Source organism: Heptranchias perlo, chromosome 23 (genome assembly GCF_035084215.1).
Source record: "Heptranchias perlo isolate sHepPer1 chromosome 23, sHepPer1.hap1, whole genome shotgun sequence".
NCBI lineage: Eukaryota > Metazoa > Chordata > Chondrichthyes > Hexanchiformes > Hexanchidae > Heptranchias > Heptranchias perlo.
The window spans coordinates 48,601,548-48,618,690 of record NC_090347.1 but is presented as its reverse complement, the minus strand read 5'-3'; the positions used below and the strand labels follow the sequence as shown (position 1 = coordinate 48,618,690).

The window sequence follows — 17,143 nt, the reverse complement described above, 5'->3', positions numbered from 1 at the left end:
TTGCAAAAGAATGTGCTAATAAATGAAGGTCAGCACGGATTTTTAAAGGAAAATAGTGTTTGACTAACTTGATTGAGTTCTTTGATGAAGTAACGGAGAGGGTTGATATTCTGTGTATGGACTTTCAAAAGGCATCTGATAAAGTGCCACATAATAGACTTGTTAGCAAAATTAAAGCCCATGGGATTAAAGGGACAGTGACAGCGTGGATACAAAATTGACTTGGGACAGAAAGCAGAGAGTAGTGATGAACGGTTGTTTTTCAGACTGAAGGGAAGTATACAGTGGTATTCCCAGGGGTCAGTATTAGGACCACTGCTCTTTATGATATATATTAATGACCTGGACTTGGGTATAGAGGGTATAATTTCAAAGTCTGCAGATGACACAAAACTCGGAAATGTAATAAACAATGTGGAGGATAGTAACAGACTTCAGGAGGACAGAGACAGACTGGTGAAATAGGCAGATACATGGCAGATGAAATTTAACGCAGAGAAGTGTGAAGTGATTCATTTTAGTAGGAAGAATGAGGAGAGGCAATTTAAACTAAATGGTACAATTTAAAAAGGGGTGCAGGAACAGGGAGACATGTACACAAATCTTTGAAGTTGGCAGGACAAGTTGAGAACGCTGTTAAAAAAGCATATTGGATCCTGGGCTTTATTAATAGAGGCATAGAGTATAAATGCAAGGAAGTTATGCTAAACCTTAATAAAATACTGGTTAGGCCTCAGCTGGAGTATTGTGTTCAATTCTGGGCACCGCACTTTAGGAAGGATGTCAAGGCCTGAGAGAGGGTGCAGAAGAGATTTACTAGAATGGTGCCAGGGATGAGGGTCTTCAGTTATGTGGAGAGACTGGAGAAGCTGGGATTATTCTCCTTAGAACAGAGAAGGTTAAGAGGAGATTTGATAGAGGTGTTCAAAATCATAAACAGTTCTGATAGAGTAAATAAGGAGAAACTGTTTCCAGTGGCAGACAGGTCGGTAACCAGAGGAGACAGATTTAAGGTGATCGGAAAAAGAGCCAGAGGCGACATGAGGAAACATTTTTTTACACAGCGAGTTATGATCTGGAATGCACGGCCTGAAAGGGGGGTGGAAGCAGATTCAATAATAACTTTCAAAAGGGATTTGGATAAATACTTAAAGGGAAGAAATTTACAAGGCTATGGGGAAAGAGCAGGGAAATGGATAATTGGAGAGCTCTTTCAAAGAGCCGGCACAGGCATGATGGGCTGAATGGCCTCCTTCTATGCCGCAACATAACATGATCCATTGATGTGGGTTTGTGTCAAATTTTGTCTTATAATACTCCTGTGAAGCACCTTGGGGTGTTTTACTACTTTAAGGTGACGTATATATCTAACTTTGCCAAAGACACAACGATTGGTGGCATAATAGTGAAGATGGGACATGAAATTACAAAGAGACATTGATAGATTGCAGCAGATGGATTTCAATACAGATAAGTGTGAGGTCATAGAGTCATAGAGTTATACAGCACGGATAGAGGCCCTTCGGCCCATCGTGTCCGCGCCGGCCATCAAGCCCTGTCTACTCTAATCCCATATTCCAGCATTGGGTCCGTAGCCTTGTATGCTATGGCATTTCAAGTGCTCATCCAAATGCTTCTTGAATGTTGTGAGGGTTCCTGCCTCCACAACCCTTTCAGGCAGTGAGTTCCAGACTCCAACCACCCTCTGGGTGAAAAAGTTCTTTCTCAAATCCCCTCTAAACCTCCCGCCTTTTACCTTGAATCTATGTCCCCTTGTTATAGAACCCTCAACGAAGGGAAAAAGCTCCTTAGTATCCATCCTATCTGTGCCCCTCATAATTTTGTACACCTCAATCATGTCCCCCCTCAGCCTCCTCTGCTCCAAGGAAAACAAACCCAATCTTCCCAGTCTCTCTTCATAGCTGAAGCGCTCCAGCCCTGGTAACATCCTGGTGAATCTCCTCTGCACCCTCTCCAAAGCGATCACATCCTTCCTGTAGTGTGGCGACCAGAACTGCACACAGTACTCCAGCTGTGGCCTAACCAATGTTTTATACAGCTCCATCATAACCTCCTTGCTCTTATATTCTATGCCTCGGCTAATAAAGGCAAGTATCCCATATGCCTTCTTTACCACCTTATCTACCTGTTCCGCCGCCTTCAGGGATCTGTGAACTTGCACACCAAGATCCCTCTGACCCTCTGTCTTGCCTAGGGTCCTCCCATTCATTGTGTATTCCCTTGCCTTGTTAGTCCCTCCAAAGTGCATCACCTCGCACTTTTCCGGGTTAAATTCCATTTGCCACTGTTCCGCCCATCTGACCAACCCATCTATATCGTCCTGCAGACTGAGGCTATCCTCCTCGCTATTTACCACCCTACCAATTTTTGTATCATCAGTGAACTTACTGATCATACCTTTTACATTCATATCCAAGTCATTAATGTAGACCACAAACAGCAAGGGACCCAGCACCAATCCCTGCGGTACCCCACTGGCCACAGGCTTCCAGTCACAAAAACAACCTTCGACCATCACCCTCTGCCTTCTGCCACTAAGCCAGTTTTGTATCCAAAGTGCCAAGGCACCCTGGATTCCATGGGCTCGTACCTTCTTGACCAGTCTCCTGTGGGGGACTTTATCGAAGGCCTTACTGAAATCCATGTATACCACATCCACTGCGTTACCCTCATCCACACGCCTAGTCACCCCCTCAAAAAATTCAATCAAATTAGTCAGACATGATCTTCCCTTGACAAAGCCATGTTGACTATCCCTGATTAATCCTTGCTTCTCCAAGTGGAGATTAATTTTGTCCTTCAGAATTTTTTCCAATAATTTTCCTACCACTGATGTTAGGCTCACTGGCCTGTCGTTCCCCGGTTTTTCCCTACTCCCCTTCTTGAATAATGGTATTACATTAGCGGTTCTCCAGTCCTCTGGCACATCCCCTGTGGCCAGAGAGGTTCTGAATATATGTGTCAGAGCCCCCGCAATCTCCTCCTTTGCCTCACACAGTAGCCTGGGATACATTTCGTCCGGGCCTGGGGATTTATCCATTTTTAGGCCTGCTAAAACCGCCAATACCTCCTCCCGCTCGATGTTAATATGTTCGAGTATATCACAGTCCCCCTGTCGTATTTCTATGTCTACGTCGTCCTTCTCCATAGTGAAAACAGATGCAAAAAATTCATTTAGAACCCCTCCTACATCTGCCGGCTCCACACACAGATTGCCATTTTTGTCCCTAATGGGCCCTATTTTTTCCCTAGTCATCCTCTTACCCTTTATATACTTATAAAACATCTTAGGATTTTCCTTTATTTTGCTCGCCAGTGTTATTTCATGGCCCCTCCTTGATCTCCTAATTTCTTTTTTAAGTATCCCCCTGCACTTTTTGTACTCCTCTAGGGCTTCCTCCGTCTTTAGCCTTTTGTATCTGCCAAAAGCCCTCCTTTTTTTCCTCATCCATTCTCCTATATCCCCTGACATCCAAGGTTCCCTGGAGTTCTTGGAACCACCCTTGACCTTTACGGGAACATGTTGCCATTTTATGGTCTCAATCTCCCTTCTGAAAGACTCCCATTGCTCCGATGCGGATTTTCCTACAAGCAGCTGATCCCAGTCCATTTTGGCCAGATCCTGCCTTATCCTATTAAAATCGGCCTTCCCCCAATTTAGAACCTCTATTTTAGAGGTCATCCATTTTGGACCAAAACAGGATACATGGTGAAAAGCTAGGAACAGTGGAGGTCCAAAAAGATTTAGGGGTCCATGTACCAATCACTAAAATGTAGTGGTCGGTGCAAAAAATGATCAGAAAGGCTAATGGAGCCTTTACATCCAGAATATAAAGAGGAGGAAGTTTTGCTACAGCTTTACAAAGCACTGGCTAAACCACATCTGGAGCACTGTGTACAGTTCTGGACACCGCACCTTAGAAAGGATAGATTGGCCTTGGAAGGAGTGCAGTGCAGATTCACCCGAATGTTACCAGGGCTCCAAGGGTTAAATTATGAGGAGAGATTACAGACACTGGGCTTGTATTCCCGGGAATATAGAAAGTTATGGGGTGATTTGATTGAGGTTTTTAGGATTTTGAAAGGAATTGATGGTGTAGATAGAGAGAAAGGCTTCTTGCTGGTGGAGTAGTCTAAGACAAAGGGACATAACCTTAAAATCAGAGCCAGGCCATTCAGGAGAGAAGTTAGGAAACATTTCTTCACGCAAAGGGTGGGAGAAGTGTGGAACTCCCTCCCACTAGAAGCAGTAGATGCTAGCTCAATTAATAATGTTAAATCTGAGATCGATAGATTTTTGCTAGTTAAGGGATATGGAGCCAAGGGAGGTAGGATCCAGATCAGCCATGAAGTATCATAGTATCATAGTGGGTACAGGACAGGAGGAGGCCATTCGGCCCATCGTGCCTGTGCTGGCTCTTTGAAAGAGCTATACAATTAGTTCCATTCCCCGCTCTTTCCCCATAGTCCTGTAAATTTTTTCCCTTCAAATATTTATCCAATTCCCTTTTGAAAGTTATTATTGACTCTGCTTCCACCACCTTTTCAGGCAGCACATTCCAGATCATTAAAACTCGCTGCATAAAAAAACATTTCCTCATGTCTTCTCTGGCTCTTTTGCCGATCACCGTAAATCTGTGTCCTCTGGTTACTGACCCTTCTGCCACTGGAAACGGTTTCTCCATATTTAACTCTGTCAAAACCGTTTATGATCTTGAACACCTCTATCAAATTTCCCCTTAACCTTCTCTGCTGTAAGGAGAACCATCCCATCATTGAATGATAGAACAGGCTCGATGGGATAAATGGCCTAATCCTGTTCCTATATAAATGTAAACAATTTTACAACACCAAGTTATAGTCCAGCAATTTTATTTTAAATTCACAAGCTTTCGGACTTGGATATCCTTTCCACTGTGAGCCGGCAGTTTGTGGTGTCGATGGTAGTCATGATGTGGAGATGCCGGTGATGGACTGGGGTTGACAATTGTAAACAATTTTACAACACCAAGTTATAGTCCAGCAATTTTATTTTAAATTCACAAGCTTTCGGAGTTAACTTGGTGTTGTAAAATTGTTTACAATTGTCAACCCCAGTCCATCACCGGCATCTCCACATCATATATCAATGTAAGCTGATGTTATTCTATCACAGAACCCCCTCCTGGTCACAGACCGCCCTGCTGGTCACAGCGCCCCCTGCTGGTCACTGCTGGACACAGAGCCCCCTGCTGGTCACGGAGCCCCCTGTTGTTCACTGCTGGACATGACGCCCCCTGCTGGTCACTGCTGGACACGGAGCCCCCTGCTGGTCACAGAATCCCCTGCTGGTCACAGCGCCCCCTTGCTGGTCACTGCTGGACACGGAGCCCCCTGCTGGTCACTGCTGGACATGACGCCCCCTGCTGGTCACTGCTGGACACGGAGCCCCCTGCTGGTCACAGAATCCCCTGCTGGTCACAGCGCCCCCTGCTGGTCACTGCTGGACACAGAGCCCCCTGCTGGTCACGGAGCCCCCTGTTGTTCACTGCTGGTCACAGAGTGCCTTGCTGGTCACTGCTGGACACAGAGCCCCCCTGCTGGTCACGGCACCCCCCCCTGCTGGTCACTGCTGGTCATGGCACCCCCTGCTGGTCACTGCTGGACACAGAGCCCCCTGTTGTTCACTGCTGGACACGGAGGCCCCTGTTGTTTTGAAAGTTATTATTGAATCTGCTTCCACCACCCTTTCAGGCAGTGAATTCCAGATCATAACCCACTGCGTAAAAAAATGTTTCCTCATGTCACCTCTGGCTCTTTTGCCAATCACCTTAAATCTGTGTCCTCTGGTTACTGACCCTTCTGCCGCTGGAAACAGTTTCTCCTTATTTACTGTATCAAAACCATTCATGATTTTGAACACCTCTATTAAATCTCCCTTTAACCTTCTCTGCTCTAATCCCAGCTTCTCCATTCTCTCCACATAACTGAAGTCCTGGTACCATTCTAGTAAATCTATATTATATATTATATTAATTATATCATATATTTATTTATTACATTAATAAATCTATAGATGTTATTAATACGACTTCCAGAAGACATTCGATAAAGTTCCACATAAGAGACTGTTAACAAAAATGAGAACGCATATAGAGATCATCCATGATCTAATTGAATGTCAATTAGGCTCAAGGGGCTGAATGGGCTACTCCTGTTCCTATTTCCTAAACAATATTTCAGAGAGTGACTGGTCAATCTACTCCTGTTCCTATTTCCTAACACCAATCAGCACTTTTTCCAATTGATGTATTTTCCCTCTTGCAGGAGGCTTGATGCCTTTATTTACGATGCAGCTGTTCTCAATTACATGGCTGGGAAGGATGAGGGCTGCAAACTTGTCACTATCGGGAGCGGGAAGGTGTTTGCAACGACTGGCTATGGGATAGCTCTGCAGAAAAGCTCCAAATGGAAGAGAGCCATTGATCTGGCCCTGTTACAGTTCCTGGGTGATGGTAAGTACTGAGTAAAACTTTCATGTCCAATTCATTAGGGAATGGGTGGCACAGGGAAAAGCAAATGGGGATTAACATTGAATTTTTGCAGCATTCGCCCAGATTAATCAGGAGCAAAGCACAGACTGTGGCCAAGCCTAAACCAAACCATAGTGCCACTAGATGACATCAAAACATCCTAAGGCATTGCACAGAGCTGCAAGCAGACAAAAAGGAATGCTAAGCCAAATAAGGAGATATCAGGGCAGGTGATCAAAAGCTTGGTCAAAGAGGGCGAGTCTTAACGGAGGAGAGGTGGAATGGCAGAGAGGTTTAGGGAGGGAATTCCATAGTTTATGTCCTGGATGGTGGAAGGTCACCAATGGTGGGGCGAGGGGAGAGGGGTAAATGAGGCCAGAATTGGAGGAAAATAGAGTTCTCGGAGGGTTGTAGGGATGGAGGAGGTTACAGAGATCGGGAGGGGCGACGCAATAAAGAGATATCAACACGAGTCTAATCCCACTCTCCGGCTCACTTCCCATATCGTTAAATATCCCACCCAGTCTAATCCAACTCTCCTGATCTCTTCCCATTTCCTTTAATATCCCATCCATCTAATCCCACTCCCCATACTTTTTGAATATCCCACCCAGTCTAATCCCCCTCTCCTGCTCACTCCCTTTAATATCCCACCCAGTCTAATCCCCCTCTCCTGCTCACTCCCTTTAATATCCCACCCAGTCTAATCCCCCTCTCCTGCTCACTCCCTTTAATATCCCACCCAGTCTAATCCCACTCTCCTGCTCACTCCCTTTAATATCCCACCCAGTCTAATCCCACTCTCCTGCTCACTCCCCATACCCTTTAATATTCCAACCAGTCTAATCCTATACTCCTGATTTCTCCCCATTTCCTTTAATATTCCATCTTGCCTAATAAGAATATGAGGACATAAGAAATAGGAGCAGGGGTATGCCATATGGCCCCTCGAGCCTGCTCCGCCATTCAATCAGATCATGGCTGATCTTCGACCTCAATTCCATTTTCCCGTCCGATCCCCATATCCATTGATTCCCTTAGTGTCCAAAAATCTATTGATCTCAGCCTTGAATATACTCAACGACTGAGCATCCACAGCCCTCTGGGGGAGAGAATTCCAAATATTCACAACCTTCTGAGTGGAGAAATTCCTCCTCATCTCAGTCCTAAATGGCCGATCCCTTATCCTGAGATTATGTCTCCTAGTTCTAGACTCTCCAGCCAGGGGAAATAGCCTCTGAGCATCTACCCTGTCAAGCCCTCTCAGAATCTTATATGTTTCAATGAGATCATCTCTCATTCTTCTAATCTCCAGAGAATATAGGCCCATTCTACTCAACCTCTCCTTACAGGACAACCCGCTCATCCCAGGAATTAATCTGGTGAACCTTCGTTGCACCGCCTCTAAGGCAAGTATATCCTTCCTTAGGTAAGGAGACCAAAACTGTACACAGTACTCCAGGTGTGGTCTCACCAAAGCCCTGTACAATTGCAGCAAGACTTCCTTACTCTTATACTCCAACCCCCTTGCAATAAAGGCCAACATACCATTTGCCTTCCTAATTGCTTGCTCTACTTTCTGTGTTAACATTCTGGTAACTTTCTATGGTTTGTGTACAAGGACAACAAAATCTCTCTGAACACCAACATTTAATAGTTTCTCACCATTTAAAAAATATTCCATTTTTCTATTCTTCCTAACAAAGTGAATAACCTCACATTTCCCCACATTATACTCCATCTGCCACCTTCTCGCCCACTCACTTAACCTGTTTATATCCCTTTGCAGACTCTGTGTCCTCCTCACAGCTTAGTTTCCCACCTCGCATTCTATAGTCTGCAAACTTGGATACATTACACTCGGTCCCTTCATCTAAGTCATTGATATCGATTGTAAATAGCTGAGGCCCAATCACTGATCCTTGCGGCACCCCACTAGTTACAGCCTGCCAACCTGAGAATGACCCATTTATTCCTACTCTCTGTTTCCTGTCCGTTAACCAATCCTCTATCCATGCTAATATATTACCCCCAACCCCATGAGCCCTAATCTTGAGTAACAACCTTTTATGTGGCACCTTATCGAATGTTTTTTGAAAATCCAAATACACTACATCCACTGGTTCCCCTTTATCTACCCTGCTAGTTACACCCTCAAAAAACTCGAATAAATTTGTCAAACACAATTTCCCTTTCATAAAACCATGTTGACTCTGCCTAATCATATTATGATTTTCTAAGTGCCCCATTACCACATCCTTAATAATAGATTCCAGCACTTTCTCGACTACTATTTTCAGGCTAACTGGCTTGTCGTTCCTGGTTTTCTCTCGCCTTCCTTTCTTGAATAGTGGTGTTACATTTGCTACCTTCCAATCCGCTATGGCTGTTCTAGAATCTAGGGAATTCTGGAAGATCCAAACCAATGCTTCCACTATCTCTGCAGCCACCTCTTCCAGAACCCTAGGATGTAGGCCATCAGTGACTGCCCTTGACATCAAGGCAGCATTTGACCGAGTGTAGCACCAAGGAGCCCTAGTAAAATTGAAGTCAATGGGAATCAGGGGGAAAACTCTCCAGTGGCTGGAGTCAAACCTAGCACAAAGGAAGATGGTCGTGGTTGTTGGAGGCTAATCATCTCAGCCCCAGGACATTGCTGCAGGAGTTCCTCAGGGCAATGTCCTAGGCACAACCATCTTCAGCTGCTTCATCAATTACCTTCCCTCCATCATAAGGTTAGAAATGGAGATGTTCGTTGATGATTGCACAGTGTTCAGTTCCATTCGCAACCCCTCAGATAATGAAGCAGTCCGAGCCTGCATGCAGCAAGACATGGACAAATATTAAGTGACAAGTAACATTTGCGCCAGACAAGTGCCAGGCAATGACCATCTCCAACAAGAAAGAGTCTAACCACCTGCCCTTGACATTCAACGGCATTACCATCGCCGAATCCCCCACCATCAACATCCTGGGGGTCACCATTGACCAGAAACTTAACTGGACCAGCCAAATAAATACTGTGGCTACAAGAGCAGGTCAGAGGCTGGGTATTCTGCGGCGAGTGACTCACCTCCTGACTCCCCAAAGACTTTCCACCATTGACAAGGCACAAGTCAGGAGTGTGATGGAATACTCTCCACTTGCTTGGATGAGTGCAGCTCAAACAACACTCAAGAAGCTCGACACCATCCAGGGCAACGCAGCCCGCTTGATTGGCACACCATCCACCACCCTAAACATTCACTCCCTTCACCACCGGCGCACTGTGGCTGCAGTGTGCACCATCCACAGGATGCACTGCAGCAACTCGCCAAGGCTTCTTCAACAGCACCTCCCAAACCCGCGACCTCTACCACCTAGAAGGACAAGAGCAGCAGGCACATGGGAACAACACCACCTGCACGTTCCCCTCCAAGTCACACACCATCCCGACTTGGAAATATATCGCCGTTCCTTCATTGTCGCTGGGTCAAAATCCTGGAACTCCCTTCCTAACAGCACTGTGGGAGAACCTTCACCACACGGACTGCAGCGGTTCAAGGCGGCGGCTCACCACCACCTTCTCAAGGGCAATTAGGGATGGGCAATAAATGCTGGCCTCGCCAGCGACGCCCACATCCCGTGAACGAATGGAAAAAAAACAGTCTGATCGCACTCCCCTGCTCACTCCCTCTACCCTTTAATATCATACTCAGTCCAATCACACTCCTGCTCACACCTCACACCCTTTTATACCCGATCCATTCTGTTCCCACTCTCCAGACCTTTAAATATACCACCCAGTCTTTCTCCCCACACCCTTTAATATTCCCCTCCTCTCCTCACTCCCCATACCCTTTAATATCCCACCCAGTCTAATCCCACTCTCCTGCTCACTCCCCATACCCTTTAATATCCCACCCAGTCTAATCCCACTCTCCTGCTCACTCCCCACACCCTTTAATATCCCACCCAGTCTAATCCCCCTCTCCTGCTCACTCCCCATAGCCTTTAATATCCCACCCAGTCTAATCCCCCTCTCCTGCTCACTCCCCATAGCCTTTAATATCCCACCCAGTCTAATCCCCCTCTCCTGCTCACTCCCCATAGCCTTTAATATCCCACCCAGTCTAATCCCCCTCTCCTGCTCACTCCCCACACCCTTTAATATCCCACCCAGTCTAATCCCACTCTCCTGCTCACTCCCCACACCCTTTAATATCCCACCCAGTCTAATCCCACTCTCCTGCTCACTCCCCACACCCTTTAATATCCCACCCAGTCTAATCCCCCACTCCTGCTCACTCCCCATACCCTTTAATATCCCACCCAGTCTAATCCCACTCTCCTGCTCACTCCCCATACCCTTTAATATCCCACCCAGTCTAATCCCACTCTCCTGCTCACTCCCCATACCCTTTAATATCCCACCCAGTCTAATCCCCCTCTCCTGCTCACTCCCCATAGCCTTTAATATCCCACCCAGTCTAATCCCCCTCTCCTGCTCACTCCCCATAGCCTTTAATATCCCACCCAGTCTAATCCCCCTCTCCTGCTCACTCCCCACACCCTTTAATATCCCACCCAGTCTAATCCCACTCTCCTGCTCACTCCCCACACCCTTTAATATCCCACCCAGTCTAATCCCCCACTCCTGCTCACTCCCCATACCCTTTAATATCCCACCCAGTCTAATCCCACTCTCCTGCTCACTCCCCATACCCTTTAATATCCCACCCAGTCTAATCCCACTCTCCTGCTCACTCCCCATACCCTTTAATATCCCATCCAGTCTAATCCCACTCTCCTGCTCACTCCCCACACCCTTTAATATCCCACCCAGTCTAATCCCACTCTCCTGCTCACTCCCCACACCCTTTAATATCCCACCCAGTCTAATCCCCCACTCCTGCTCACTCCCCATACCCTTTAATATCCCACCCAGTCTAATCCCACTCTCCTGCTCACTCCCCATACCCTTTAATATCCCACCCAGTCTAATCCCACTCTCCTGCTCACTCCCCACACCCTTTAATATCCCACCCAGTCTAATCCCACTCTCCTGCTCACTCCCCACACCCTTTAATATCCCACCCAGTCTAATCCCACTCTCCTGCTCACTCCCCACACCCTTTAATATCCCACCCAGTCTAATCCCCCACTCCTGCTCACTCCCCATACCCTTTAATATCCCACCCAGTCTAATCCCCCTCTCCTGCTCACTCCCCATACCCTTTAATATCCCACCCAGTCTAATCCCCCTCTCCTGCTCACTCCCCACACCCTTTAATATCCCACCCAGTCTAATCCCACTCTCCTGCTCATTCCCTTTGATATCCCACCCAGTCTAATAAGAACATAAGAAATAGGAGTGGGTGTAGGCCATACTGCCCCTCGAGCCTGCCCCACCATTCAATCAGATCATGGCAGACCTTTGACCTCAACTCCGCTTTCAGACCTGATCCCCATATCCCATGATTCCCCTGGAGCCCAAAAAACTATTGATCTCAGCCTTGAATATACTCAACGACTGAGCATCCACCACCCTCTGGGGGAGAGAATTCCAAATATTCACGACCCTCTGAGTGAAGAAATTCCTCCTCATCTCAGTCCTAAATATCCGACCCCTTATCCTGAGACTATGCCCCCTAGTTCTAGACTCACCTCCAATGATGTCCGACCATCCCCCCTCAATGATCGTGACGTCCTCCCTCCTCACCAATGATTGCAACCCCCACAATGATCCCCGATCCTGACCCCCCACTAATGACTAACCTCCCTCTCCCCTGATGACCGTCTCCCCCCACTCCGGTGACCCCTATGCCTCCCATGCCTGCCGATGCCCCCATCCATACAATCTAAGACTTATCTGTTCACTTACCTCTTCCTTGCTCTTCTCCTGTCCAACTGATACCAACCTGTCAATCAGGGGTGGTCGGAGATCATTGGAGGCGTGTCCGTGATCATGGAGGGTATGGTCACTGCAGGTAGGCTTGTTGGGCCTGGGGCAAGCACTCATGCTCCTCCGGGCCCACAAGCTGTGCTATAAAGGCACAGGCAAGGGGGTTGGAGTACAAAAGTAAGGAAGTTTTACTACAATTGTACAGGGCTTTGATGAGACCACACCTGGAGTAGGACCGTAAACCAACAACAAAAAGACATCCTTATGTCAAAATCATAAGGACGTCCGGGAAAACCATCCGCAATTCAACCCTCGCCCCCATCCCGGCTCTGGGCTAAAATGATGCCCTTTGTGTCCTCCTCACAGCTTACTTTCCCACCTAGTTTTGTATCATCAGCAAACTTGGATACATTACACTCGGTCCCTTCATCTAAGTCATTAATATAGATTGTAAATAGCTGAGGCCCAAGCACTGATCCTTGTGGCACCCCACTAGTTACAGCCTGCCAACGTAAGAATGACTTGTTTATCCCTACTCTCTGTTCTCTGTCCTTTAACCAATCCTCTATCCATGCTCATATATTACCCCCAATCCCATGAGCCCTTACCTTGTGCAACAACCTTTTATGTGGCACCTTATTGAATGTCTTTTGAAAATCCAAATATACGACATCCACTGGTTCCCCTTTATTTACCCTGCTAGTTAGTTACATCCTCAAAAAATTCTAATAAATTTGTCAAACATGATTTCCCTTTCATAAAACCATGTTGACTCTGCCTATTATGTTTTTCTAAGTGCCTTGTTACCACTTCCTTAATAATGGATTCCAGCATTTTCCCCACAACTGATGTCAGGCTAACTGGCCTGTAGTTCCCTGTTTTCCCTCTCACTCCTGTCTTGAATAGTGGGGTTATATTTGCTACCTTTCAATCCACTATGACTGTTCTAGAATCTAGGAAATTTTGGAAGACCACAACCAATGCATCCACTATCTCTGCAGCCACCTCTTTTAGAACCCTAGGATGTAGGCCATCAGGTCCAGCGGATTTATTGGCTTTTAGTCTCTCTAGTTTCTCCAGTACTTTTTCTCTACTGATATTAATTACTTTAAGTTCCTCACTCTCATTTACCCCTTGGTTCCCCACTATTTCTGGTTTGCTTTTTTGTGTCTTCTGTTGTGAAGACAGATGCAAAATATTTGTTTAATGTCTCTGCCATTTCCTTAATCCCCCATTATAATTTCTCCTGTCTCAGCCTTTAAAGGACCACGTTTACTTTTGCTACTCTCTTCCTTTTTGCACACTTAGAATCATAGAATCATAGAAGTTACAACATGGAAACAGGCCCTTCGGCCCAACATGTCCATGTCGCCCAGTTTATACCACTAAGCTAGTCCCAATTGCCTGCACTTGGCCCATATCCCTCTATACCCATCTTACCCATGTAGAAGCTCTTACAATCTGCTTTAATATTTCTTGCTGGTTTACTTTCATATTCTATTTTCTCCCTTTTTAACAATTTTTTGGTCATCCTTTGCTGGTTTCTAAAACTTTCCCAATCCTCAGGCTTACTACTCTCTTTCGCAACATTATATGTCTCTTCTTTTAATCTAATACTGTCATTAACTTCTTTAATTATCCACAGATGAATCACTTTTCCCATGGGGTTTTTATTTCTGAATGGAAGATTGGAATATTGAAATATTTCTTTAAATGTTTGCCATTGAAATGTTTGCCATTGCTTATCTACCATCATATCTTTTAATCTGATTTCCCATTCTACCATAGCCAATTCACCCCTCATACCATGTAATTGGCTTTATTTAAGTTTAAGACTCTAATTTCGGACTTAAATACATCACTCTCGCATTCAATGTGAAATTAATTATATTATGATCACTCTTCCCCAGAGGATCCTTTGCTGTGAGATTACTAATTAACCCTATCTCACTACACATTACAAGATCCAAAATAGCCCGTTCCCTGGTTGGTTCCATGACGTATTGTTCTAGGAAACTGTCTCGAATACATTCCATGAACTCGTCCTCCAAACTGCCTTTCCCAATTTGATTTGCCCAGTCTATATGAAGACTAAAATTCCCTACGATTATTGTGTTACCTTTGTTACGAGCTCCTATTATTTCTTGATTAATGCTCTTTCCAATGGTATCGCTACTGTTAGGGGGCCTATAAATTACTCCCACCAGTGTTTTCTGCCCCTTGTTATTTCTTATTTCCACCCATTCTGATTCTACTTCCTGATCTTCTGAACCAAGATCCTCTCTCACCACTGTCTTTATCTCATCCTTTATTATCAGGGCTCCCCCCTACCCCTCCTTTTCCATTCTGCCTGTCTTTTCGAAATATCAAGTACCCTGGAATATTTAGTTTCCAACCTTGGTCACCTTGCAACCACGTCTCTGTGATGTTTATGAGATCAAACCCATTTATCTCTAATTCGTCTATCTTGTTAAGAATTCTTCATGCATTCAGATAAAGAACCTTTCATTTTAAGTTTTTACCATTTTTCCCTGCTTTGAGCTTATTCGCTGATGCACTATTAATGTTAAACTCTCTGTCCCTTCCTGTCACACTTTGCTTAAGTGCCCAGCCACTACACTGCTCTGTTGCTCGTTAGATTTCTAAATTTCCCCTCACCTGCCCTTCCACCCCACCCCCCTTTTAGTTTAAAGCCCTGTTTAAAGCCCTAGTTATTCGATTCACCGGGACACTGGTCCCAATTCCGTTAAAGTGGAGCACGTCCCATCGGAACAGCTCCCTCTTTCCCCAGTACTGGTACCAGTGCCCCATGAATTGAAACCCCTGTCTCCCACACCACTCTTTGAGCCACTCATTGAACTCTCTGACCTGTTTGTCCTTATGCCAATTTGCACGTGGCTCAGGTAGTAATCCAGAGATTATTACCTTTTGAGATTCTGCGTTTTAATGTGGTCCCGATTTCCTCAAACTCCCTCAGCAGACCCTCATTCTTAGTTCTACCTATGTTGTTGGTTCCTACGTGGACCACGAAAACTGGATCCTCCCCCTCATGCTCCAAGTTCTTTTCCAGCCACGAGGAGACGTCCTTAACCCTGGCATTGAGCAGGCAACGCAGCCTTCAGGACCCCGGTCGTGGCTGCAGAGAACAGTACCTATCCCCCTGACTGTACTGTCTCCCACCATTACCACATTCCTTTTTACTCCCCCCACTTGAATGGCCCCCTGTACCACGATGCTGTGGTCAGTTTGCCCATCCTCCCTGCAGCCTTTGTTCTCATCCATACAGTACCTGTTGGACAAGGTCAGGGGCTGAGCCTTCTCCATCATTACATCCTGGGTCCCCACACCTTCCTGTCTCGCAGTCTCGTCCTCCTGTTCCTCGACCACTGAATGAATCTAAACTACTACCTAACCTAAGGGATGTGATTGCCTGTCACTCAGTAACCCCTCTCTCCCCAGCGCCCTGTGTTACTGACTGTATCTCTACTGATGTTAATCCCTCTCCCTCACACTGTCACTCAGTAACCCCTCTCCCCCAGCGCCCTGTGTTACTGACTGTATCTCTACTGATGTTAATCCCTCTCCCTCACACTGTCACTCAGTAACCCCTCTCCCCCCAGCGCCCTGTGTTACTGACTGTATCTCTACTGATGTTAATCCCTCTCCCTCACACTGTCACTCAATAACCCCTCTCCCCCAGCGCCCTGTGTTACTGACTGTATCTCTACTGATGTTAATCCCTCTCCCTCACACTGTCACTCAGTAACCCCTCTCTCCCCAGCGCCCTGTGTTACTGACTGTATCTCTACTGATGTTAATCCCTCTCCCTCACACTGTCACTCAGTAACCCCTCTCCCCCAGCGCCCTGTGTTACTGACTGTATCTCTACTGATGTTAATCCCTCTCCCTCACACTGTCACTCAGTAACCCCTCTCCCCCCAGCGCCCTGTGTTACTGACTGTATCTCTACTGATGTTAATCCCTCTCCCTCACACTGTCACTCAGTAACCCCTCTCTCCCCAGCGCCCTGTGTTACTGACTGTATCTCTACTGATGTTAATCCCTCTCCCTCACACTGTCACTCAGTAACCCCTCACCCCCCCAGCGCCCTGTGTTACTGACTGTATCTCTACTGATGTTAATCCCCCTCCCTCACACTGTCACTCAGTAACCCCTCCCCCCAGCGCCCTGTGTTACTGACTGTATCTCTACTGATGTTAATCCCTCTCCCTCACACTGTCACTCAGTAACCCCTCTCCCCCCAGCGCCCTGTGTTACTGACTGTATCTCTACTGATGTTAATCCCTCTCCCTCACACTGTCACTCAGTAACCCCTCTCCCCCCAGCGCCCTGTGTTACTGACTGTATCTCTACTGATGTTAATCCCTCTCCCTCACACTGTCTCTCAGTAACCCCTCTCCCCCCAGCGCCCTGTGTTACTGACTGTATCTCTACTGATGTTAATCCCTCTCCCTCACACTGTCACTCAGTAACCCCTCTCCCCCAGCGCCCTGTGTTACTGACTGTATCTCCACTGATATTAATCCCTCTCCCTCACACTGTCACTCAGTAACCCCTCTCCCCCCAGCGCCCTGTGTTACTGACTGTATCTCTACTGATGTTAATCCCTCTCCCTCACACTGTCACTCAGTAACCCCTCTCCCCCCAGTGCCCTGTGTTACTGACTATCTCTACTGATGTTAATCCAGCTCCCTCACACTGTCAC

General features: G+C 46.4%; 1 protein-coding gene across 1 annotated transcript in view; it reads left to right on the top strand.

Annotated features, from left to right (window-relative positions):
- LOC137341338 (glutamate receptor ionotropic, NMDA 2C-like) overlaps positions 1 to 17,143 on the top strand; it is a 707,538-nt gene that overhangs the window by 393,754 nt on the left and 296,641 nt on the right. Inside the window, exon 10 of the mRNA XM_068004462.1 lies at positions 6,328 to 6,515. Coding sequence (XP_067860563.1) covers positions 6,328 to 6,515 — 188 coding nt within the window. The remainder of the gene's footprint in view (positions 1 to 6,327; positions 6,516 to 17,143) is intronic.